Source organism: Rhinatrema bivittatum, chromosome 2, assembly GCF_901001135.1.
Source record: "Rhinatrema bivittatum chromosome 2, aRhiBiv1.1, whole genome shotgun sequence".
Classification (NCBI taxonomy): Eukaryota; Metazoa; Chordata; class Amphibia; order Gymnophiona; family Rhinatrematidae; genus Rhinatrema; species Rhinatrema bivittatum.
The window spans coordinates 73,115,236-73,141,733 of record NC_042616.1 but is presented as its reverse complement, the minus strand read 5'-3'; the positions used below and the strand labels follow the sequence as shown (position 1 = coordinate 73,141,733).

The 26,498-nt window shown below is 42.9% G+C and overlaps 1 protein-coding gene across 3 annotated transcripts in view; it reads left to right on the top strand.

The window, feature by feature from the left end:
• The window catches only part of VIPR1 (vasoactive intestinal peptide receptor 1), a 510,641-nt gene extending 484,363 nt beyond the window's left edge, over positions 1-26,278 (top strand). For 2 of the 3 annotated variants that reach the window (XM_029588346.1, XM_029588348.1), the window contains exons 11-13: positions 12,233-12,362; positions 14,374-14,415; positions 24,253-24,444. In XM_029588346.1, the coding sequence (XP_029444206.1) occupies positions 12,233-12,362; positions 14,374-14,415; positions 24,253-24,444 (364 nt within the window). Of the gene's footprint in view, positions 1-12,232; positions 12,363-14,373; positions 14,416-24,252 lie in introns of all 3 variants that reach the window. The other variant, XM_029588347.1, reaches the window with a different exon arrangement.
• Positions 26,279-26,498: the final 220 nt, after the last annotated feature.

Genomic DNA, 26,498 nt, shown 5'->3' with positions numbered 1-26,498 from the left:
ACAGGGGGCGTGGCGATGGTTTGGGGGCAGGCCAGGAGGGCGGTCCCGAGTCCCCCGGCACTGCAGCCTGTGCCGGGGGATGCCAAGGCGGCGCGCGCAAGTTACTCCTGCTTCAAGCAGGAGTAACTTGCACAACAAAAGTTAGGGGGGATTTAGGTAGGGCTGGGGGGTGGGGTAGATAGGGGAAGGGAGGGGAAGGGAAGGGAAGGTGGGGGATGTGGAAGGAAAGTTCCCTCCGAGGCCGCTCCGATTTCGGAGCGGCCGGAGGCAGGCTGTGCGGCTCGGCGCACGCAGGCTGCTGATTTTGCGCAGCCTTATGCGTGCTGACCCCGGATTTTATAAGATATGCACGGCTACGCGTGCGCATTTTATAAAATCCGGGGTCGGCGCGCACAAGGGGGTGCATACTAGTGCACCTTGTGCGCGCTGAGCCCTAGGGGAGCCCCAATGGCTTTCCCCATACCGCCCCCCCTCCTTACCCTCCCTTCCCCTACCTAACCGACCCCCCCCAGCCCAACCTAAACCCCCCCCCTAACCTTTATTTTACAAGTTGCGCCTGCCTCTGGGCAGGCGTAGGTTGCGCGTGCCGGTCAAGTGCCGGCGCGCAATCCCCCGGCCTAGCAGCCCTACGGAGGCCCCTGGCCATGCCCCTGCCCTGGACCGCCCCCACCCCGCCCCTTTTTTCAAGCCCCGGGACATACATGCGTCCCGGGGCTTTGCGCACGTCGACGGGCCTATGCAAAATAGGCTCAGCACGTAGGGCTTTTAAAATCTGCCCCAATGTGTATTACTTGTTGGATATATGCATGCATTAAACATCTTGGTCATGTTAAGTAAGAGGTTTCCACAGGACATCTAAGCAGCAATGTCAGTCTGGGACCTGATTTTTGTTGAAATTTCTGGTACAGAGAGGTACATCCGTAAGTCTTCAGCATAAAAGCAGTGCTGAAAGCCATGGGAGGAGATGAGAGCACTGAAGGAGGAAGTGTAGAGAGAAAAAAAGAAGGCCCGGTACAGGGCCTTGAGGCAAACTACCTGCGGACTTTGCAGGTCCAGTTTTTTAAAAGTGAATTTCAAAATATGAAAACAAGTTATGCAAAAGAAACATTTATAAAACACGCACTGAGAAACTAAACTCACGGTTAATAAAGCACTACACTGCTCATCAGCTTCCAGAACAGACTGGCAAACAATCTGAGGAAGGCATTAATGTTTGGTCAATGGGGATGGGTAAACAAAGTGCTAAGGTAAATCATAGATAAATCGTTTTAAAAAATCTTTCCTGTCCTCCAGCTCCCATGTTTTTTGCTCCCTGTTTGATGTAACTTTTTACCTTCTATATAGTTGTTAATTGGTTTCCCCCTGTTCTATTGTAAACCGGTACGATATGACCGCGTCTTGGTATAGTAAAAGAATTTAAATAAAGAAATAAATAAAGGTAAGGAAAAGTACTCAAGTAACAAAATCTTTAAACACTTATGGAGAAATGTGGGGAAAAGGGCAACATCTGGAAAGTTATGTACACAGATTTTATAATATGGGAACTAAAGTCCCAGATCTAAAGGCAATCACGGAAGAAGATGATTTGGATGTAGTGGCTGCCACAGAGATGTGGTACATGGAAAACCGTGACTCGAATATAGTTATACTGGACTACAGCTTATTCAGAAAGGAAAGGGTAGGAAGAAAGAGATAACAAGTGGTATATAAAAAATTAAAATTAAAGCAACAAAATTGCAGGGCTTATGAGGTATGGAGGATGTAGTATAGATTAATCTGGAAAAAGGGAATGGAGCATCTCTAGTTCTTTCCACCGAGGTGTGTGTGTTTTTCAGACATGGGGGGAAATTGCCATGGAAGAATAGTAGTACATTTATACCAATTCATAGCTTGTAGGGGTCGACATCTTCCCCTTCCCCCCAATACCACATCTGGCACCTTCTTTTAGGAATCCGCTTATTTATATAACTCTGCATCATAGATAAATCACCACAGCAAGAAAGGACAAGGTAAATGTTTTGCTAAACTTATGGTAAATCAGAAGACTGAATAGGTGAAAAAAACAAGATAAGTTACAATTTAAGTAACAGCAGTGCCAAATACTGTCAATTGTTATGCAAAGTAAACATGGCAATAGCAATGCAATATTGTACCATTGTAATTTCATCAGAACCAGCCAACCATTGTCCCCCTAACAATGTGACAAAGCAGTTGCTAAAGCCACGGGGTTGTTGGATTGCATAGCAAGAGGAATAACCAGAAGAAGAAAGGAGGTGACAATGCCCTTGCACAGCCTTTGGTGAGGCTTCACTTGGAGTACTATGTTCAGTTCCAGAAACCGTATCTAAATGAGGATAGAGATAGGATGGAAGTGGTCCTGAAAAAGGAGACCAAAATGTATCTGAAGAGGCTGAAGGAACTAAATATATATTCCCTGGTGGAGTGAAGGTGCATGAGATATATGATATAGACTTTCAAATACCTGAAAGTTATTAATGAATTGCAAACATCCAACCTTTTCCATTGGAAAGGAAACTGTAGAACAGGGAGTTACAATATGAAACTCCGGGGGCACGACTCAGAACCAACATCAGGAAATATGTCTTTATAGAGAGGTTGATGGATGCCTGGAATGCCCTCCTCCAAGAGATGGTGAAGTGAGAGTAGTAATGGAATTCAAGAGGGCATGAATAAACACTGTAGATCCTTTGAGGCTAAAAGATGGAAATAAAGAAATGGGGTAACTATGTTAACTTTAGATGTAACATATCCACATGGGGGTAACCTGTATAGAGTAGCAGTTACAATCCTTAATAGAAGGCATGGGGGTATCCTGCATGGAGCACACAAAAATACAAGAAAAGCAACTTCCTGGGTGGACTGAAGGGACCATTTGGTCTTAATCTGCTCTCATTTACTGTGTTACTATGAAAGGGAGGAGATATTGCTAGGTGGTTTCAATATTCCAGATGTTAATTGGAACATCCCAGCTGTGGTGTCTTCTAGAAGCAGAGAGATCCTGGATTCTCTGCAGGGAGAACTGCTCCATCAACTAGTAATGGAAGCCCAAATGGAGGGAGTAATACAGGACTCGTTGTTTCCCAGTAGTGTTTCTGATATCATAATGTGTGATCATCTGGGATCCACTGATCACCTAATGGTGTGGTTTACTATTAGAATGCAAGCAGTGAAGGTAGATTGAAAAATGATAGTGCTAGACTTCAGGAAACCTAACTTTGTTAAAATGGGGGAGTACCTCAAGGAGTTGTTTGCTGGATAGGGGAAGTTATAAGCAGTGGGCAAAGTAAAAGAAGATATTGTAAGTGTAACCCCTAATTGGGGAAATGCAGATAGTGAACTCAAAGTTTCACATCTCAGTCCAGACCCTAAATCAGAGCTTTCCAAAGTGTGTATCGCGACACTTTAGTGTGTCGCCTGCAGTGTGCCGGTGTGTCGCGCAAGCCCGGTGCACGTGACACACCGGCAAGTGGGAGCCAATGCGGCCGCCGGTGGACCTCATCCCACTGGCGGCTGAGTAGCAAAGTATCGCTGTGCTGTAAGCACAGCGATACTTTGACGTAAGCTCCACCACGGCCCGAAGAAAAATGTCACGCAGGTGCTCCTCCTCCTTCATGCCCATGCGGCCCGGAAGAAAAATGTTGCCGGAGCCGCGCGGGCAGAAAGCAGGAAGAGCAGGTGCTCCGCCTCCTTTCTGCCCGCGCGGCCCCGGAAGAAAAATGTTGCCGGAGCCGCGCGGGCAGAAAGCAGGAAGAGCAGGTGCTCCGCCTCCTTTCTGCCCGCACGGCCCCGGAAGAAAAATGTTGCCGGAGTCGCGCGGGCAGAAAAGAGGAAGAGCAGGTGCTCTGCCTCCTTCCTGCCCGCGCGGCCCCGGAAGAAAAATGTTGCCGGAGCCGTACGGGCAGGAAGGAGGTGGAGCATCAGCCACGTGCAGAAGAGGAGCAGGCCAGGTAGCAGGGTCTCCACCGCGGATCGGCCCGAGAAGATCAGAGTCGCCGCGATCGGCCAGAGAAGATCAGGGCCGCTGCAGAGCCCATCCTGCAGCAACCCGTGAAGAGGAGGCCCAGAGGTAAGAGAGAGGCTGAGGGCCCGATGAGTTGTGTGTGTGTATGAGGTGCGTTGAGAGATTGGGTGCCTGTATGAGGTGAGTTGAGAGATTGGGTGTCTGTATGAGGTGAGTTGAGAAATTGGGTGCCTGTATGAGGTGAATTGAGAGATTGGGTGTGGGAGTGAGAACCTGAATTTTTGCAGAGACAGCATGTGAGAGTGTGTGTGTGTGAGAAAGACAGCATGTGGGAGTGAGAGCCTGTGCTTGAGCAAGACAGCATGTGGGAGTGAGAGAGAGCCTGGGTGTGTGAGAGTCAGACAGTATTGCAAGAGAGAGACTTGTGTATGAATGATTGTATGAGAGAGAGAGCATGTGACAGTGAGAGCCTGTGCTTGAGCAAGACAGCATGTGGGAGTGAGAGAGAGCCTGGGTGTGTGAGAGTCAGACAGCATGTGCAAGAGAGAGACTGTATGAATGATTGTATGAGAGAGAGCATGTGAGAGCCTGTGTGTGTGTGTGTGTGAGAGAGAGAGAGAGAAAGCATGTGAGAATGAGAACCTGACTGAATGTATGAGGGAAGAAGATAGATGGAGAGAAAAGAAATAGAAAAAAAAGACAATATGAAAGGAATTGGCAAAAAAATAAGAAAGGGGAGGTGGAACAAAAAAAACCTGTGACAAAACCGATTAGAAAACTAAGATCAGACAGCAAAGGTAAAAAAAAAAGAAATAAATTACTTTTTACTGATTGGCACATGTAATCTTTGGTAATGTGCAAGAGTGGCATTTTCTCCATGCGGATCTCACAATGTACGAGATCAACATGGAGGAAGTGGAAGCCCACGGGGCCTGCACAGAGGAGGCAGCAGAATGGGCTTCAGTGCCAATAGCAGCAATCAGCGCCTCCCAAATAGCCATGTGGCAGCAGTGACAGTGGCAGCAGAGGAATGAGAGAGGCTCCGAGGTTGCTGGCAAAAGAAAGAGAGGGGGTCTGCCTTTAGTGTGTGCATGTGTATGAATGGGAGTCTGCCTGGGATGTATGTGTGTGAATACATGGGTGCCGGCCTGAGGGTGTGTCAGTGCATGAGAATGTATGGGTGTCTTCCTGGGGTTTGTATGTGTGAGAATAGTTGCCGGCCTGTGTGTGGTGTGTGTATGTGTGTGTGAGAATGAATGTGTGCATGCCTGGGGGATGGTGAGGGAGTGGTGTGAAAATGAATGGGAGCCTGCCTGGGGGTCAGTTTCAGTGGGTGAGAATGATTGGGAACTTGCCTGGGTGTGTGTGTATGTGAGGGAGCCAGAGCGAGTGTGTATGAGAAAATCCAGGGGAGTAAGAGTTTGTGTGTGGAGGGGGAGAGAGTGTCTTAGAGCCTGAGAGTGTGTCAGTGTCTGTGAGAGCGAGAGGTTATGGTGGGTATAAGAGCATGAATGTGTATGTATGTGACAGTGTATGTGTGAGAGAGAATGGACATGTGAGTCTGTGTGAGAGAGGATAACCTCCTAATCCTGGACAATATCAGGGTGACTGGAAATCAAGAACTCCCACGTATGGACAGCAGGGGCTTTTTAAAATCCTTATTAGTTTTAATTATTGGGTGTTATTTGATATATGTGCTGTTTTGAAATATTTTATTGGTGTTTGGGAAATTGTAAAAAATGTATATGATTTTAATTAATAGAAATTCTATTTATCAGTAGTTTTAAAATATTCTTTTATTAGTATGGTTTTACAATTATAACTGATGCTTTGTTTTTTGATTTTATTTGTTTTATGAGGAATGGTGGTTCTGTTTTTCCATTGTTAATACACAGAGTCTGGCTTCTTGGGGTTTCCATTTCAGTTTTTGTTTAATTTGTGCTCCTTTATTTTGTATTCTGTATTTGGTGAGGGTCTGTCTCTGCTCTGTGTGTGTGTGACCATGATGAGAGATTCTGCTAGCATAGGGATCTATAGGAATCGGGTTTGTTTTGTTTCCTCAGTAGGTGGTGTATTTGTATTCTAGGACCCAGTTTAATATTTACCTTTGAGTTTTCACAGGTAGAGGGGTATTGTTGTTTGAGTCCTTGGTGTTATTACTGTTATGTTACAATGGGATTGCAGTATAGATTTTGAGTGTCTTTTTTGCGAGGTTTTATTTTAGTTCACAATGTGCCTGGCAGAGGAAGATGTTTGTGCTGCTGTTACTGTGAGGTGACACTAGCATTTGAAAATATCTTTTACTATGATGAGCTGTAAGGGAAACATCCAAGCTCCATTGTTTGGGGGAATTTCAGTGGATGCACAGAGTTACAGAACTGGAGGTGCAGGATTTATATTGACATTCTGTCCCTTCCTATAAATTCCAGACTTCACTCTCATAGCCAAATAGAATTAGTTGAATGAGGCTATCAAATAATTATATAGTGTGAAACTGGCCAGCTTTTTAAAATTATGCAGAAGACCCTTTGGACTTTCTTATTAACACCAAATATTCAAATCTGTGTTCATCCCATCAAGCTCATATATCTCATTAAAGAGGTAAATTGAATAACACAATAACTTTGTTTTATTATTGTTACTCATAAATTAGAACAATAACATTAATCTTGGAATATTATATAGTTTTAATATAAATGAAAGGTTTTCACAAGATATGTTGTGTCGTGAAACATTTTATTATGTATATATTTAAGGAAACATACATAAATTGTCGAAATACATTTCATTCGTTTAACCTTTAATCTCCGGTTTGCTAGTAGACTGAATTACTGTGTCCCGAAATTATGTTTGTCTAAAAAGTGTGTCACCAACATGAAAAGTTTGGAAAGCTCTGCCCTAAATGTTAATTATCTTTCAGTGTCCAGGGTTCCCTGTGGGAGGGGCTTAACTTCAAGGCCCTTTTACATTGTTTATTCCCGTCACCCTGTTACGCCCGTCGGTCGCAGATGGCTGCGACCGCTGTTGCTCACCTTATGCCTTCCTGCATTGACTCCTCTGGGGAGACTGGCAGCCTCTGCCAGCTATCGCCAGCCTGCATGCCCTAATTCCTGGGCCTTCCCGCAAGGCATAGACGCTGTCGATCGCCATCTTGCCCTGGGAGTTCCTTAGATGCGCGCGTGCGCCCTCGGGCCAGTCTTATTCACGTCATGGCGGGAACCTCGGGGGCGTCTCCCCCCAGGATGACATCATTTCTCTTGGACATTTATGCCAGCTGGCCCTGCCTGCCTACGACTTAGCAATGAGTTCCCTCATTGCTGAATCTGCTCACCTTGGACCTGTGTCCAGCTCCTGCTTCCTTGACAAGAGACGTTCCGGGTACCCACTCCTCGGGGGCCCTATCCTGTCTCTGGCTATCCGCTCCTCGGAGGGCCTTGCATCTTGGACTGCTACCTGCCCCATTCCCCAGGGCTTCCTCTGGAACCTTCACTCTGCTACTGTGAGTACCCCGGATTCTTGCTGTACCTTCACGACTGAGGAACCCTCTTTGGTGTACCCTGCTTTGTGAACCATTGCCATACCAACCCTACTGAGGAACCCTCTTCGGTGTATCCCGCTCTGCTGATTCATGCTGCACTGTCTCTACTGAGGACCCCTCTTCAGTGTACCTCGCTTCGCGGACCACTGCCTTACCAACACTGCTGAGGACCCTCATTGGCGTACCCCGCTCTGAGGACCATTGCCATACCAATGTTACTGAGGAACCCTCACCAGTGTACCCCACTCTACGGACCATCACCGTTCATTTCTACTGAGGACATCTCCATGAGTATACCCCACTGCACAGACCTGTGGCACCTCAGTGTCTGTGTGACTCTTTGCTTCACTCCCCACTCTGTGGGCAGTGTCACTCTGTTTCTTTAATAAAGACTCAAGGACATTCTAGCTAGAACTGACTTCAGCTTCCCGGGCTGATGCCCCGTGGCTCTACCCCCTGGGGTCACCATCTCTGGCTCTCTTGTCCTCTCCTCTCCACTCACTCTCTCTCTCCAGGACTCTGTTGCCCCATGAGCCTTTACCCACAATGTACAGGCTCATGGGGCACCTCCCATGGGTGGTACCATCTCTCACCTCGGCCAAGGGCCCACATACTCACAAATCCTAACACACCCTACCAACTAATTGTAAACTGCACTTATAATCACGATGGAAGCTGCTCCTGAGGAGATGATATGGAGAGATACTGTGGGAAAGTGAGCTAGAGCTGCAGAGATTCTGGGGAATAGCGAAGAAGAGAAAAGGTGTAACAGCTAGGAAGTGGAATATATTGGACTGCAATTTTTTTTGTTATTTTTGTGATCTGACTAAGAAGAAAGTAACGTGACTATGGACATGGACAGGGATTTGAACCAAAATGTCTTTTCTACTGCTATTTTTTATATGTCTTAAACTAAATGTTTTAATTTTTGGAGCTCAAGGGAAGAGTGGATATTGGAATTTTTTCGACTTTGTGAGACTTCTTATGTCTTCCTTGTGGTTTGAGCCCTGCAAATGGTTTTGTCCCCAACCCACAGTGCCCTGAGAGACTCTGTAATTCCCCATCCTGGCTGAGCCCAGTAAATACTCCCCAGGGCTGGGAAGGTGATCCCCCTTGGGAAAATGGGATTACAAAACCATATATACATGCATAACATACTATTTTTACGTGTGGAACCCCTTTGAAAATTACCTCAAGAAGTTACTCTAATGTTTTAGTTCCCACCAAATCTACACCACACAAGTTACACATGCTAATTGGTGTGCACAAACCTTTTCTGGAAATGTACATGCATACAAACTTATTTTACAAAGTATGACGGTAACTTTCAAACTGTCTCTTTTTGAAAACTTTTGAGATGCGTGCGCTACGGGAGATACGCGCAGATCCAGGGGCTTTAAAAATCCGCTCGGCATGCACGAGCCCAACTTATTTGTGTGTCCCCTAATTAATGCACACGCCAGACTTTTAAAATTCACCTTTATGCGTGTAAGTCCAAATCCCACCCTAACCCTGCCCAGGAACACTTCTGCTCAATCTGGATAAACTCGTGCACAAACATGACATGTGTGCACGAGTTTATCCACTAAGGGCCAAAAAATATTGTTTCGTGCCGTATCTTCTTATTTATTTATTTATTTATTTTTGGGGTTTTTTTATACCGATCTTCCTACATTAGATGCAAATCAAACCAGTTTACAAAGAACAAAAACTTGCCAGATGGCCTTACATGGAACAATGAACATTTAAGCAACTTTAAGTAATAGTCAATGAGAAGAAAAACTAAATATACAATTTAAATTACATAGTAATCAAGGTAGATAAGAATTGGATTGGATTACATAGTAATGAAGGTCATAAGTTATAAAAGTCCAGTAATTGTATAATTCAAAATTTGTTGTTCTTGTACTAGGCTTAGTTAGGGAGCAGGTATGTATAAAAAGGAGTGGGGAAAAGCGGAAGACATAAATGGAATGAAATAGAATAAAATAATAACATAAAATAAATAAAATTAAATAAAAATTAAATAAATAAATAAATCAAAAAATAAAATAAAAGGGAAATTCAAAAGAGTGACTAAGGGTTGATTTTCATTTTCAATCATGTTATCTCATTTTTTTTTTCTCGTTTTATATGTTTCAGAAAGCGTGTGCACTAAAATGATAGAAGGCATTTGGTGTTTTGTTTTTTTTCTATCATTTAATTGTGAAAACAACAAGAAACGACATAGATAATGTTGTTGACATTGTCTGTGTGATGTCAAACATATCACTCAGGCAATTGTGGGAAAGGCCACTTCTATGTGCAAAACACAGTTTTTTTCCTGAAGAAGACACTTTTAAAATTACCCCCTCAAATAACATCATGATGCAGCCAAAATGCCTTTTTCAGGGCATTGCATACTTTACAGTCATAGAAATAAAACATTTGCACTAGCCAGCTAAGTCCTACCTCCCTCCCTCCCTCCCTCCAACCCAGCCATTCTGGGAACACCCACATTTTGAGCAGCTATATTTAGCTAATCAGTGTGCTGCGCCTGGCCAAATGATTCCTCAAGTTAACCAGCTAGACCCTTCTGAACTCCTGGCCTATATTAAATTGCAAATCATTAACTTACTGTTTGCACATCAGAAGGGGAGTCACATGTATAGCAAGGAAAAGAGTCTGCATGGACAAAAAAAGAAATTGACACAGTGAAAAGAATTAATCCAGCGCTACTGTACTGTGGAGAAATGTTAGAAAAGACCACATTTTTCAATGATCAGTCTGTTCTTTCACCTGCTCTTTCATGCAGATCCCTGGGGAGGGTAATTTTCAAAGGCATTTCCTTGGGCAAAACAGTGTTTTACACACATAAATAGTCTTTTGCAAAATTTCCTGCCTGATATTCGGGTAAATGTATGTGCATATGTGATGTATGCACGCAAGTTTACCTTCAACGAGTGAATGCATTCCAGGGGGTAAAATTGGGATTAAGTGAATCCTTGTATATTTTCAAAGTATGCATACATTGGAGTACAGGTAGATTTGCTGGGATAATTTTCAAAGCAAACTTATGAGCTTAAGTTCGCTTTCAAAATTGGTGTAACTTAAGCACGTATTTGCAGTCTAATTTATGCAGCCTTTAAGAAAACCAGGGGGATTGTTTTTGAATTGATCCAGACAGAAAACAAAACAAAAACAGAAAGAACTGTTAATTGGCCACTGTGTGTTGATAAATATTGTGGGTGGGTTATCTGGCCTTGTGACTCTGTGGCAGCACTGTGCACTGTCACGTGGATGGACCTGGATTTGATTCCCGGCTTTCAGTATTCTGTGCACCCCCGGGGCAGCCGGGGCCGGGGATGCTGTGCGGGCAGCATTCCTAACCCCTGGTGAGTGGTGGGGAGGAAGAGCCTTTGTCGGCATGCCCTGGCAGCAGCTGGGGGCCAGATTCAGCCTCCAAAATTGCAAGGTTGTCAGAAGGAACCCTGGCTCAGCTGAGGGCCGGTGGTGCACTCCCCCTAGTTGTGAATGAAGGTTCGTGGCATGAGATCCCAGCCCTGGGTCCAACTGAACTGAAAGCCCAGAGGAGCAGCAGGAAACTGCCAGGTGAAAATATGTTCTTAAATAAATAGTGTTGATGATAGCAGCATAGCTTGTTACCGCATGCAGGAATGTATCTTACAGGGGAAAGTCCTTCATCCACACCCACTTCTATTCACAACTTGGAAGCAACAAGGAATTTAGCAACACTATAAATTGCCATGTATTTAAGTTGACTTTGTTTTCACAGAGACCGGGGAGATGGAATTAGTTTACTGCCATTGCTGTTTCTGCCTGAAAAAGTAGCATGAATACTGTCATTATTATTCTGCAGTTCACATATCATTTCTTCCCCGCCACCTGATATTTTCTAAGGACATTTTTTTATTGTGAAATTGCAAGCAAATTATCCCAGATGCCAACAGGGCTGGTTGTGCTGCCGTCACATGTGAAAAATGATGCGATGTTATGGAGAGGGGGGGGGGGGGGGAGGGGAACGGAGCCCTCCTTTTCAGTAAAGTAGGAATATAAATTCCAGGCTTGTGTCGCCCGTGCATTTTAAAGGATCAGACATCCGTTAGCCTCAGGTGGCGAATAAGAAAGAGGTTTAGCTTAGCATTTCAGCGAAAGGAGCACGATTCGCACAAACCGTGAGGGTAGCTATTAACATGGAACAATGTGAGAGCTGGGCCCGATTTGTGACATCATCATACCGCACCTGATGCTGAGCTTCGGCCTCTTCGGGCATCACTGGTGGCTGAAGACTGACGCGTCTGACAGACCCATGCTAACTACGGAGCCAACGGAGAAGGAAGCTGGAGAAGTGCTGGAAGGATGGGCACCTGTGAAAAAAGCACATTTCAGTGGCTTTCCAGCTTCCCTCAGCTTCCGTCTTTGTTGGTTCGGTGGTCAGCGTGTGTCTGTCACAGGAATCCATCTTCAGCCACCAGTGATGCCTGAAGGCATTAGGTGCAGTATGTAATACTACAGATTGGACCAACTGTCACCAAAAAAAGACCTAGTCTATGGCAACTGTGCAGATCAAATGTTTTTAATTTGCTTGTCAGATTTTGTGTTAGCTGTACTATCGTGGACTGTGGCACGCTCTCCTTTTCTCCACGCATTCACGTTTCCATTTTTACAATGCTTCTTTGTGGTTTGTTTGTTTTTTTCCCTCTTTTCAATAGGAGATTGGCCAAGTCTACATTACTGCTGATTCCTCTTTTTGGAATTCATTACATTATGTTTGCCTTTTTCCCTGATAACTTCAAGTCGGAAGTCAAAATGATCTTTGAGCTCATTCTTGGCTCATTCCAGGTAAGGCACTGAAATGGTCCCTGGCTGTTCAGTGATACAGTCCAGATTGTTAGCAAACATAGAAGTTAATTTTATAACAACCTGCATAACCTATGGCTTGCCAAAACATACAAGTTACACCAGTTTTCAAAGCAAACGTACACATAAGTTCACTTCGAAAAGTATCCAAAATAATGAGCGCAGACTAATCCGCACAAAGTTGTACCTTTGCAGCATGTAACTGGTGTAAATTAATTTGCTTGCACACAAATCTGCATGTAAATCCCAACTCCCTCCCTTATGTGAGCATAAAATTATTCATGAACTAGAGTTATAGGCATACTTTTATGTGCTCAAACCCTGCACAATTTTATAAGGAGCCTTTTATTTACATGCATAAACCCATTTTGAAAATTACCTTCATGGAGCTATACAAGAAAGCATAACAGAAAGGCTTAGCTTCCTGCTCCCCAGCACATTATGATTAATTTAACACATGCTGCACCTCAACCCTTGGTTGTGGCAGCAACCAAAAAAGGTATAATACTTACCCTTCATCTGCATTTGGCCCTTAAAACTTCTGCAAATGCCCCAACACATGATCATAAATATTAGCAGCAAGACTCAGCAAGGCTTTTCTACTAATCTATGTTGAATTTCATGAATATCCACAAAGTATTGCAAATATGCACTATAAGCAGTTTATATATTAGGGACATGCATGGCCAAAATATTAATTTTGGTTAGTTTCTTTTGTTATTGGATCTAAAGCAGCCTAGCTCATTCTTTTTTCCTAATAGGAGGTGTATTGTTGTTTTAGGACCTCGTGTAGTATTTGTATTGCCTTTTCATTGGCAGGGCTGGTTATAGTGCTGGCAGTTAGTGCTGTTTTGGTATGGGAGGTTTACTATGCTGTACTTGTAATTCAGTTTAATCATGCCTTTCTGAGGGCCAAGCTGACAATAGGGGTTCCAAGTGCCTTTTCTGCAGGGCTTTCTGGTTGGCACCGCAGCAGTGCATGTGAATATAATATACATTAGATGTTATTCTAAGTGATATTTTTTATCTCTGAAGACTGAATGCTCTGATAGTATATAAGTATATAAGCATAATCTGATATTACGTATGCATAATTTGTAATTGTGTGTGGAGAGGGGCGGGCAGAGACAAAGCTGTTAAGAGCAGATTTTCAGAACTAGGGCGGTCTTGTCTTGGAATCAGACAGGCAGTGATAGAGGCATTCCAGTGTTATGGTTACATTTTAGCCACTGAGTGCAGGTATTAAGCACTACCAGGATACATTTAGCTGGTAAGTTTGGTTGGAAAATAATTATCCAGATATATTCAGTGAAGCACTTATCTGGTATGTTAACACTGAATACTGAGGAAAGTTATCTGGGTAAAAAAAAAAAGTGTGATTGTAGAAGATGTTATTTTCCCACAAGCAAAATGGAGCTTTACAATTGTCAAAATTACTCCTATAGGAATTAATTGGAGTCTCACATCTGCAGCAGCATTTTGCCCCAGATTGCCACAAGCCGAAGAGAGGAGCCTTATAGATTTTGTACACAACTAAAAGTTGCTTATATGAGTGGGAGTTTGCAAGCTTTCTTTCTGGAAGAGTCTCAAGCATTAACCTAAGGCCTATGCTGGCTCTTCTTGTCATGCTCCCCATCTTATATTTTGGCTGAATGTTCATGAATATCCCACTATTTGGCCTCCACAGACCAAAATGACTTTGGGTGAATCATGCTCTTTGTGAAGCAATTCACTCTCGTCATGGTTTGTTCCATCTCTTAAACTCATCAGTTTAATGGGCAGTATTTCTAACCCAAAAGGTACACAAAACCATAGTTGTTAGTAAAGTGAAAAACGCTGGTGGGTAAGTATGTGTGCATGCATAGCATGCTGTAACATCAGACTGGAAAAAGGAGATTATTGGAAGAGTCTGCCTTTTTGCTGGAGGTTTTGGTTAAGGTGAAATCTAACCCTGCAGCTTGGAAATGTCTAATGTCTCTGTTTTTCACTCCAGGGTTTTGTAGTGGCTGTCCTTTACTGTTTTCTTAATGGAGAGGTAAGCACCATACAGTCAGTTTATTGACTTTGTAAACAAGAGCATATTTTGAAAAGATAAAAAGATGGGCATGTTATGTATTTTAGAGTGCTGAAAGAGGTGGGCCTGAATATAGTTCATCCTGGAAAATGCTTCAGCTTGGGGAGATTCGGTTTGCAAATATGACATTTGCCTATTTACTAAACTGGGCTAACGCATTAACCACATTAATGAAGAAAAAATGGAAATTACTCCTATAAGGCATAATTTTAAATCGCCAGCACGCATAAAAACCATGAGATACGTGCCTGGCTGGGCCGCACTCGAGCCGCGGGGATTTTAGATCGCCTGTGGCCACGCGCGTATCTCACGGTGCACACAGCCGACTCTTCTGTGTGCACCATGAAATATGCGCCAGGGGTGGGGGTGGGGGTCTGGGCAGGGCAGGACGGGGGCCAGCTGGGACTGCACGCTGGCAACCAGCCGGCGTGCACAACTTACTGTTGCTCGGGAGAGCAACAGTAAGTTGAAAAATAAAAAACAATGAGGTTCTTAAGTTCTTAGTTAGTGGGGGTTTAGGGATCAGGGCGGAGAGGGGAAAAGGGAGGAAGGTTAGCTGGGGGGGGTTAGGATGTTATTTCCCAGTCCACTCCTTTATTAAAGCGGACTGGGAGGGAACTAGAGAAAGGCCTTATCGTGTCGGCGCATGTTTCTGAAAAATTTTCCCACGCTTGCACACATGAGTCGGCACCTGCCTGCATAAACACTCGCCAATATAAAATCGGGCGCGCCTGTGCATGCTTGGAACCGCGTGCACATGGATACCAATGTGGGGCTTTTAAAATTTACCCGATAACTTGCAAGTTCCATACATTTTCTGGCCCTCAAACCTGGCACAACATGGTATGCACATTTGTTACTTTGCATGCAAATAGCAGGGAAAGCATATAATGTTCCAAAGTTTCCATAGGCATAAAAGAATTTACAATTGATGAAATCACTCCTTTTGGATTTTATCTTTACTTTGTTACTTGTATGGCACTTGTAATATTTATAAGAACATAAGATATGCCATACTGGGTCAGACCAAGGGTCCATCAAGCCCAGCATCCTGTTTTCAACAGTGGCCAATCCAGGCTACAAGTACTTGCAAGTTTCCAAACACTAAGAAGCCGATGTAATTTTTATGCGCAGAATATGGGCACTGAACAATCAGCGCCCACTTTCTTAATGCACCCCCAAGCACCACCCCGGGGGAGGCTTGCGATATTTAAATTAGGGATCACATTAGGTTGTTATGTTTTTGTTTATATATTTTGGTTTAAATTATGTATTTTTATGTTATTTATTTATTTATTTATTTAGCATTTTTATATACCGACATTCTCGATACAAATATCAAATCAGGTCGGTTTACATAAAACAAAACTATCGCGGTGAGGCATTACAATAAACGGAGTATCAGAACATAAGGCGTTACAATAAACGGAGTATCAGAACTTAAGAATATAAATATTAAATAGACAACAGTGACTTTCTTATTATGTTATTTCTTATTGTAAGCTTGCCCAGCTTCTCTGTGAATTGGGCAGTGTATACATTGTAGAAAATAAAAATAAATAAATAAGCAGCGGGGGGGGGGGCAGGCCTGCAAAAGGCCGCTGCAGTTCGCACTGTGGCTGACCAATGGCACCGGTAGCCCCTGTGACATAGTAAGGTCAAAGGCTATCGGCGCCATTTTGAATATCGGCAGGCGAGGGTGTGAGTGCAGGAGATGGCTCCCGGACCCTCCGCTGGACCACCAGGGAGTTTTGATAAGTCTTGGGGGGGTCAGGAGGGTGGGGGGTTGAAGTTAATTCAGTTTTAGCCAGGAAATGAATAAACAATAAAAATTAATGCATTAAAGTATCAGGGGCCCCCCTTGCCGAATGCAACGTATCTGCCCCCCAACGAATACGAATTCCGTATGCAACATATGGTGTCCCTCTGCACATCCCTAATGATTAATAATCTATATTTTATGCTACTGTTAAAGTTGAGCACCTTATTGATTTTATGTCATGTTTTGAGAAGGTATTTTATCATTTATTTTATTTTATATTTACATTTGTTAAGATGAGGAATGGAGGTTTATTAATTTTTAGATATGCATTGGGATGGGTTTTTAAAATTATTTTTTATTACTGTGTTGATGCTTATTTGTATAATGAGGAGAATTTTATTATAATGCTCTTAATGCCCTAAGGGGGTAATATTTAGCAAGCTGGTGAGCAGTCAAGTTATCTGAATATAGTTAGCCAGATAACTTGTCCTGAATATTCAGTAGGATAAAAGTTCCACTGAAGTTATCTGTACAGATATTTTTAAACATAACCATATATTCTTTTGAATATCTCCAGTTAGGTATAAAGTTATCAGGTGAAGTGAGGTTAGAAAAGAAAAAAAGATCTTAGGTCTTCCAGCCCTAACAAGTCCTCCTTCCTAGGGATATGAATCGGGCTTCAGATGATTGAAAATATCGGATGATATTTTCAAAATCATCAGAAATCGGGGGCTCCCCCAAAACGATAGGAAAACCCCACGATAAAAATCATATCGATAAAAACCCCACGATAAAAATCAAAACGATAAAAAAATGATAAAAAACCACACGATAAAAATCCAGTGCCATTGGTCAGCCCCTGTCACATGGTAGGAGCACAAGATGGCATGGGCCATCCAGTGCTCCTACCATGTGACAAGGTCCGGCCAATGGCATGGATACCCTGTCACATGGTAAGGGCAAAGGGCCATTGGCGCCATTTTGATTAGTGGCAGCGATGGCCCGGGAGCAGGAGATCACTCTAGGGACCCCCACTGGACCACCAGGTACCTGTAAAAAGTTTTTGGGGGGGTCAGGAGGGTGGAGGAAGCTAAGGTATTAGTTTTAAATGGTCGGGGTGGGTTTTTTGTTTATCGGCTCGGGAGCAGCCGATAAACAAAACCGCAATCGGGCCCGATGAAAAAAAACAAACCACAAGTGAATCGGAACTGGAATCCGAACCGATTCCGGTTCCGATTCACATCTCTACTCCTTCCTCTCTCCCACCTGAGGACCAAATGTGCTCTGCCCTTGCAGCCCCCCCTCTCCACCCCCCATCTACGAATTATCCCTCAATCTATGAAAAAACTCAGCGCTGTGGCCTGTCCCAGTCTCTCCCCTCCCACCTGTTCCTGGATCCAGTGGAAATTTGAAAATAAGTATAAGTTCAATGGCCCCTCCATCTCTCCCCCACCCCAGTCCTTCCCCTCCTCCCCTCCTTGTACCTGATTCTCTTCTAATCTTCAGCCCAGATTCCGGTGCCAGGCTTGGTGTTGCTAAGTACCCACACTGCCCCCCCTAAAAGTACTGTGCCAGAAGCCTACACTTCCAACATAGGTGCTTAGCAATAGCAGAGGCTCAGGGCCCGAGTCGCAGTACGCTGCTACCGTGATCAGGGCTGGAGATTAAAGGGGAATCGGGTACCGGGAGGCTGGGAAGAGTTAGCCAGTTAAGTTGTTTGCCTAACTCTGCCTCGCCCCAAAACACCCCCGACACCCCCTTTCTTATTCAGTTCAATCTTAGCCGGATAAGAGAGGGGAATATTCAAATTGAGCCATTTGGATGGAGAACTCACAAGCTATCCATCCAAATTGCTCTTGTGCTCTTTTATCATGAGGAAGCTGTAAACACCAACAAAGAATGAAAAGTAACATTTCTGAAGCTCATAAACTGAACATTTTCAATTTTCAAAGCCATTTAGATGGATAACCTGTGACTGCTAAGCATGCAGCGGGATAAAAATCTAATTTTGAAGAAACCAACATAGAAACATAGAAATGACAGCAGAAGAAGACCAAACGGTCCATCCAGTCTGCCCAGCAAGCTTTCACACTTATTTTTTTTTTCAAACTTTTCTGTTACTCTTGTCCCTTTAAATATCTTTTTTGGTTCTATTTCCCTTCCACCCCCGCCATCGTAGATAGCAGTGCTGGAGCTGCATCTGAGTGAAGTATCTAGCTAATATGGTTTGGGGTAGTAACCGCCGTAAAAAGCAATCTACTCCCACGCTTATTTATCCAGCCTGTGCAACTCAGTCCTTGTTGGTTGTTTGAATACAAACCTAGTAGTATACTTTACTACACAGAGGAAATATAAGACAAACCTTGGATTCTTGTGTCTGATGTTGACGGGCAATTTGTTGACCTCATTAACAATTATGATATTGCTTTTTGATTGCATCCTGGACTTTCTATTCTATTTTTAACACACAATAATTCATTATTTCAAAAGTAATGAACTGGAAACAGAAATAATCATGTAATCCCTATGTAAAAAAACCAGCATTTAGAATTATTATTAGAAGGAAAGCAGCTTTTTCCATACATAGCCACTATTTCAGTTTAGAAAAGTCAGTGTTTTTATATGAGTAAAACAAAATGTAATTCCCCAATTTTCTAGTCACTTATAATACGTATTGACTGTAATACTGCAAAATGAAATAATGTGAAGGGTATAAATACTGAATAGGACACTTACAATAAGCCACAACAAAAGAGAAAATATGTTTAACTCAGAATAACAAATGTGACCACTGATCTGTTTTAGAAAGATCTGACTGACCTGTGGCTAACGTTTGCTTTTCTGGAACAAATATATTTGGCTTTCCTTGGGCATTGAAGTTGTTTTGTGACTTAATGTTACAATACAGATTGCATCTCTTCATCTAATTAGATTAGAATGGTTCTATTACCATTTATTAGCATTGAGAATGCTCAGTTTGTGAGCTTCAGATATGTTACTCCTCATTCTTAGCTGGTGCTCATAGCTTCTTCATGATGAAAGTACACATTGAAACAAAATTGGAAAAAGGGATTTTAGTCACGTAGTAACACAATTGCATACTAAGGGAGTAATTTACTAAGCTGCGATGCAGGTATAACATGAGAAAAACAGCATTTATCGTGTGATATAGCCATATCATGTCAAAAGACACCTCTATTACAATGAGCCTCTTTGTATACGATTTCCATGCACAAATTTTGCAAATCATGCAAAGCTGCACAGGATTACCTATACAGTTAATGCATAGGTAATCCTATGCAAATAAAATAATGCTGCTCGCCAAAATTCTGGCCAGCTGCATTATTTTAACATTTAAGGAGTTATAGATAAGTGATTCCTGGGGGCCCAGAATGCCTCTTAAAGGGCCATTAGTCCCAATACTCGCTCCTCCTCGTAATAGTGTAAAATGCCTCCCCTTCCCGGAATCTAGGCAGAGCCCTCACCTGGCAAGGCAGCCCATAGTGATAAAAAGAAAAAAGTCTCCAAGTGTCATGCAGTGATGCCCCGCCCCCTTCCCAAACTCCTCCCCTTATTAAGAAAATAACATCCCTAGGTTTTCCCTTCATGTTATCCAACCCCCTCCTCCTACCCCCCGGCCTGCTTGCCTACATTAGACAAACTCCCTGGTATCTAGTGGACCCCCAACCCCCCTTTAGGCCAATATAACTCCCTGATTGTAGTGAGCCCTCACCCTTAACTATAAAAGGTATCCTGGTGGTCCTGTGATGGCCCTGGGCACCTCTTGGCTCAAGGCTGGTCAACACTGCCTAAGTGTTGGTTCAATGGCAGCCTGGGGCACCACCTAGGTCCCAGGCCAGCTGATGCCATATTTCAAAATGGAGCACCCAGTCTTAGCCCCTATCACACGATAGAGGCAAAGGCTATTTGGTGCCATTTTGAAATATGGTGTCTACTGGCCCAGAGGCTAGGGGGTGCCCAGAGCCATCACTGGACCATCAGTACACCTTTTAAAGGTAAGGAGAGTCCAGTGGGGCCACACAAGACACCATGGAGTTATTTTAACATAAGGGAGTATTATGGGGACCACTAGACACCAGGGAGGTTTTGGTGGAGCCAAGGGGGGTTGGATGCCATAATTGGGAGAGAACCTAGAGGGGGGGTTATCTTCAGAAAAAGAGAGGTGTTTGGGTGGGAGGGGGTGGGGATTTATTGTATGACACTTGGAGCCTTTTTTTTCTTTTTTTTTGCTAAGGATCTCTTCAACAGACAGTGGAGGGGAAGGGAGGAGAAGCAGGGGGTCTGCCCAGACCCCCAAGGATATTTTACACTGTTAATGGGAGGATGTTTTGTGTTGCTGCCAGCACTTTAAGACCATGGTGGCTCTAGGCAAATGGGGCTATCGTTGTACGCTGTTTCCCGTATCTCTGCAATATATTTTCTTGTGAAATTTTTCCACAAGAAAAAAATAGTGTGGAGACATCACCATGATATTTTCTCATGGAAGTGGCCAAATATTGCATGAATGCCCCCCCAAGATATTTTGCTCCTCCCATGATAAAATATCTTGATTTAATAAATAGTCCCCGAAATAGTCCATCCTGTCTGCCCATTAAGATGTTTAGGGTTGTAACTATTACTTTGCGCTGCTTACCCCCAACCTTTTCTTTAGGGTTTTAACTGCCACTCCATGCAGATTACCCCCGTACAGAAATGTTATTCCAAGAGTAACCACTGGTTACTTCAATTCTTCATTTCTGTCTTTTAGCTATTTGGGATCCTCTGTGTTTAACCCATGCCTATTGAATTCCATCTCCGTTTTTGTGTTCCCCACCTCTTCCAGAAAGGCATTCTATGCATCCATTACCTTTTCGCTGCTAAAATACTTCCTGATGTTGTCTCTTGAGGATAGGATATCCCACTGGAACTTCATATCATGACTTCTAATTCTACAGCTTCCTTTCCATTGAAAGAAATGTGATTCTTGTGCATTATGAATACTTTTCTGGTATTTAAACGTCTGCACCATACCCCTCATCTCTATTTTCCTTTAGGATAAGCATATTTAGGTCCTGAAGACTCATCTCATATGTCTTGTGGTGCAGGCTTTGCACCATTTCACTTGCTGTCCTCAGGACCACTTCTATTCTGTTCTCACTAATGACCCTTACAGGGGCATTATCAGCTCCTTTTTCCTGATAATCATGCCTCTCTCTCTGCAGCCCAACATCTCTCTGGCCCAAGTCATTGCCTTTTCACGTTGCTTCGCTACCTGCAGATCATCATTCACTATCACTCTGAGGTGATACTCTAACTGTGTCAGCTCAAGCAGACAATTGCACTAAAATTATCCGGAGGGTATATAGTCATATTAAGGTAGATTGTAAAAGGGCCACATGTGCACCCATAAACATGTATATCTCACAAAAATACATGCTATTTTATAACCTACATGCATAGGGGTAGATTTTAAAAGGTTGTGTGCGGGCATACATGTGCGCGCGCTACACGGCGTGCACTCATGTATGCACGATTTTATAACATGCGCGCGCAGGCGCACATGTTATAGAAACCGGGGTTGGCGCATGCAAGGGAGTGCACAATTGTGTACCTTGCACGCGCCGAAACACACTGCCTTCACCCGTTCCCTTCCCCCTAGCCTGACCTTCCCACCCCTTCCCCTAACCTTTTCCCCCCCCCCCAGCCCTACTCTAACTCCCCCTGACCTTTGTATTACCTTTTGCGCCTGCCTCCAACACAGCGGCATTGGCCGCTGTGGTCGGACGCTTCTGGCCCCACCCCCAGACCAACCCTTTAGAAAAGCCCCGGGACTTACACGCAGCCCGGGGCTTTATGCGCATCGCTGGGCCTTTTAAAAATAGGCCCGGCGCATGTAACCTTTTTAAAATCTGGCGCATCGGTCATAAAATGTTCTTCATGTGCACATGCCTGCAGTTAGGTGCAGGAGTCTGGTGAACAGAAAGAGAGAGATCCTTTATAGGTTGCCGTCTGATACTCTATATATGGAGCATTGTAAGGGGGCACTTTCATTCGGGGTGAACTTCGGGAGGTGGGTTGGGGTTAGGCGGGTGTTGTTATAGTCACATTCAGAGGTATCCGTTGTAAAATTCACATCATTAAAGATTTCTTGACCTTATAAGTGATGACAAGTAGTTGGTTTGTACAATGCAGCTAGCAGATTGCAATGCACAAATCAACTCCTCTTTTTAGTATTTTCATCACTTATAAGGTCAAAAAAACCTTAAATAATGTGAATTTTACAACGGATACCTCTGAATGTGACTATAACAGCAACCTGCCTAACCCCAACCCACCTCCCAAAAACTCATCCCCAATGAAAGGGCCTCCTTACAATGCTCCATATATAGAGTATCAGACTGAGCACACAAAGAGGTTCTGTCTCCCTCTCTCCACCAGACTCCTGCACCCAACGGGGTGCTGTAGCAATCACATGCATCAGCCCTAGCCCCGCTGACCTTTCCTGAGCACACATACATTGAGGTAGGCATGGCCTATTTAAAATTCACATAGCTCCTGCTCAGGCCACTTACACACACAAGCAGCCATTCTTGCACATGCAAGGCTTTTAAAATCTACCTTTAAATGTGGTAACTGCATGCAAAGAAAGAATCATTTAAGTTAAGTCATTTTCCTTGAGTTTGAAATTTCCTTCCAGGTGTGATGCACTTGGTTGCCTTTAAACCTTCCCCACACTTGCAGTCTATCACGCAGTCACTCATTGCTGCAACATATTTCTCCGTGCTAGACTCTAAAGGGGCTTGAAGAGCCACTAGAGGCTGGGAGAAAGCTTCCCATTGGAGCACAGCAAGCCAATAATTTATAAAGACTAATATATTAAGAGATGATAGTGTTGGCTTAGGTAGGCTGCACTAGCATGGGGTACCTGCCTCCCCAAAAGATCCAAAATGGGCCCCTCTGCTCTAACTTCCCACCCCCAAAAATACTGCAGGAGGCTACCATGGCCCAAACTACCACACCTCCTGGAGGGTCCTTCCAGGCCTGAAACCTCCTCCCCTAGATCCATTGACACCCCTCCCCCCCCCCCCCCCCCCCCCCCACAACATACTGGAAGAGTCTTCACTGACAGAAGGGAGCCAGTTTATCTCCTCACAGCACCAACAAATTAAAAATGGTGCTGCTGGTTCATGAATATGAATGGGGAGTGAGGATTTTGGGCCCAGAAGGCCCTTTTAAAATTTCAGAGCAATTGGATGAGGGGTTCAGACATTCTTTCAGTATTTGAAGTGCAGGCTGGGGGGAGTTTCAGACCTGGAAAGCCTGCTTAATATTTCTAGGAGGTGGGGATTGGGGTGAGAGCCAAAATGCTTCTCGTTGATCTTCGGTTGGATGTGGACAAGGTTTGGGGCAGGACCCAGAGGCCCATCTTATACTTTGGGTGTAAGGATATTCAAAGTGCCTTTTTTTCTTTGGTCTGGTTAGTCAAGGAAAATAGTGCTGCCCAAAGCAGCAGCATTAACATAGCCACATTCTTTAATGTAGTCATGATAAAGCTGTTTTGTTGTACATCTCATTACCTTAGTTCATTGGGCATTAAGGTCCAGTGTACTGCCTGCATTAGAAATGGATATACTGCCTGCCTTTACTTACCAATCTTCACACAGGATAGTGTATAGACCAGTGGTATTCACTCACAGTCCTTGAAGGCCACAGGTTGGGTTTTCAGGATATCCCTAATGAATATGCATGAGATAGATTTGCATGAACACAGCCTCCATTGTATGCAAACCTATCTCATTAGGGATATCCTGAAAACCTGACTTGTTTGTGGCTGGGAGTAAATACCACTGACATATACCCTTACAGGTTCTAAATGGAAATTATTTCAATTTTGCAGATTTATTTTTTTTTATTAGTGTTGAATTGCTTTTTTTTTACAAACAAGATAGAGCATTTACCTGCAAAGCCATGCATTAGAGCTGTCATGAGGACTATTTTAAATGGTTGCATAATTGCCCTTTTTCATTGTTTGCCAGGTTCAGGCTGAACTGAAGCGCAAGTGGAGGAGATGGCACTTGGAGAGGTTCTTAGGGTCAGATATGAAGTACCACCAACCTTCATTAGGAAGCAATGGCACCAACTTCAGCACCCAGATCTCCATGTTGACAAAATGCAGCCCAAAAGCTCAGAGGTCTTCAAACTTTCAAGCAGAGTTTTCTTCAGTTTGACCAGACACTCTGTCTAAAGTCATCCAGAATCCTACTGAATCCTATACATAAAAATAAAACACTCTGGTCAGACAGAAGACATTGGAAACCATCTGAATTTGTGACCAAGACAAGGCTCCATGGAGATATGTATCACATTGATGTTGACAATTTAGAAAAAAAATCAACTGTACATTATAGGATGTGGAAACTCAAGTCATACTTTTAGTCTTCAGACTTATGAAGAAACATAAAAAAAACAAAATTGAATGAAAATTGAATTTGGCAGCAATTAATTCATTCAGCATAAGGATTGGGGAAGTCCCTGTTCTATAAGGACTACATAATATACCATAAATAAAGTTACAGCTGTCAATGACAGTTTTTTTTCTCTTTCATACTTGAATCGGAAGGAATATTTTTTCCATAGGGAAGATAAAAAAAACATTTGCTTCTGAAATATAGTCTCAGCTTTTAATCTGGCATCATTACAGTCATTGTATCGCCTCATAGCTTTCTGAGTGTGTATCTGTGATTTTCAGAACAGGGTTGCATAAGGATATCTACCAAATTGATTTTTCTCAACCATTTTGTGAGTTATTTTTAAAAGAGATAAACTATCCAAAATAACATCACATTTTGGTTGGCTTTGTCATTAGGCAAAAATAAAACTTGAATAGATCAAGTGATGAAGATCTCACAAAGCTTGTTGATATCACAAACATACTACAGATTAGCTTCTGGTCCTAGTTCATCTAAACTCTAATAGCTGAATTTAGCCTTAACAGTTAATTGATATTAACTAATGGGAGAGGACATTTACTGACTTTCATTTCCTTGCTAGAGGAGTTCACTTTATGCCTATATCATTACAAGACATTAATCAATAGGACATAATGACCCAGAAGTCATTATTACTATTACAGATAAGCAAATTGTAAAAAAGAAAATGTTGTGTTAAATTCTTTTTACAGAGAATCTTAGGTTGCTAGGGGCAACAGGCATAGTTTGTTAGTACTATTCAAAATGAGCGATTATGCAGTCTCGTTGGATTATATCTGGAGATCACTTTGTTGACTTTTTCAGTTAAAAAGAAAGTTTATAAATGAGATAATGTGTTGAAATGTATAGAAGAGATATCACATGATTTGACTGATAATGTGCAAGTTATTTTCATTCAATATCTATGATCTTTCTCTACACATGCAAAAGCTACAAGTGATGATTCAAAAGCCATGCAAGCTTGTCGAAAAACTAAAAATATAAATGTTTATTCATTCAGGTCATGTGATATCTTGCATACAGTGTATGCATGTTTACATATGTAGATATGTGTATAAATCTACTGTACAGGTATATATATATTATATATGTACAAGTGTATGTGTGTGTGTGTGTATGTAAATATATGTATACAATGTGAACCGCAATTAACATTCCCTCAAATTTGTTTTATTTGCATTCCATTTGAACAGTTAGTACATTTTAATAAATGGGTTGGAAATGTATTGTAGCCATTTGAAAGCTCAGGAGCGCAGGAAAATATTGTCTGACCCAGTATGGCAAACCATATGGTCATATATCCTTATTAGTAGTTAAGTGTGGGGAGGGGCATTTCTTCACCCTCTCACTCTGAGGAAACTTAGCATGGCCATGTTAATTTAGAAGGGGTTTGTAGGGCTCATATTCAGGTGGTCCCTGCCATTTACAGTTTAACTATGAAAGTCTCCAAAAGTGTTATATGTAAACTAAGGGAAGTTAGGGCTTCTATGATGTTTTTTGTAAGCATTTCAGTTTGTTAACTTGGAAACTTGTTTCTGATTTTTTTGTTTGAAAATAAAAATGAAGAGCATTACATTGAAAAGTCTCATTTGAGGGAAATTTAAATGAGGACATTGAGGTAGGGAACAGGGTGGGGGGCATAACTCACAAGAGGCAGAAGATAAAAAAAAGCTGAATTTGCTGTTTAATGCAGAAGTTCCCTATATGAAGTAGCCCAAATTCTTCTCCATACCTTGTGGTCCTGATGGGGCTCACTTAGCTGTTCTTGTACCTCAAAGTCATCTACACTTATG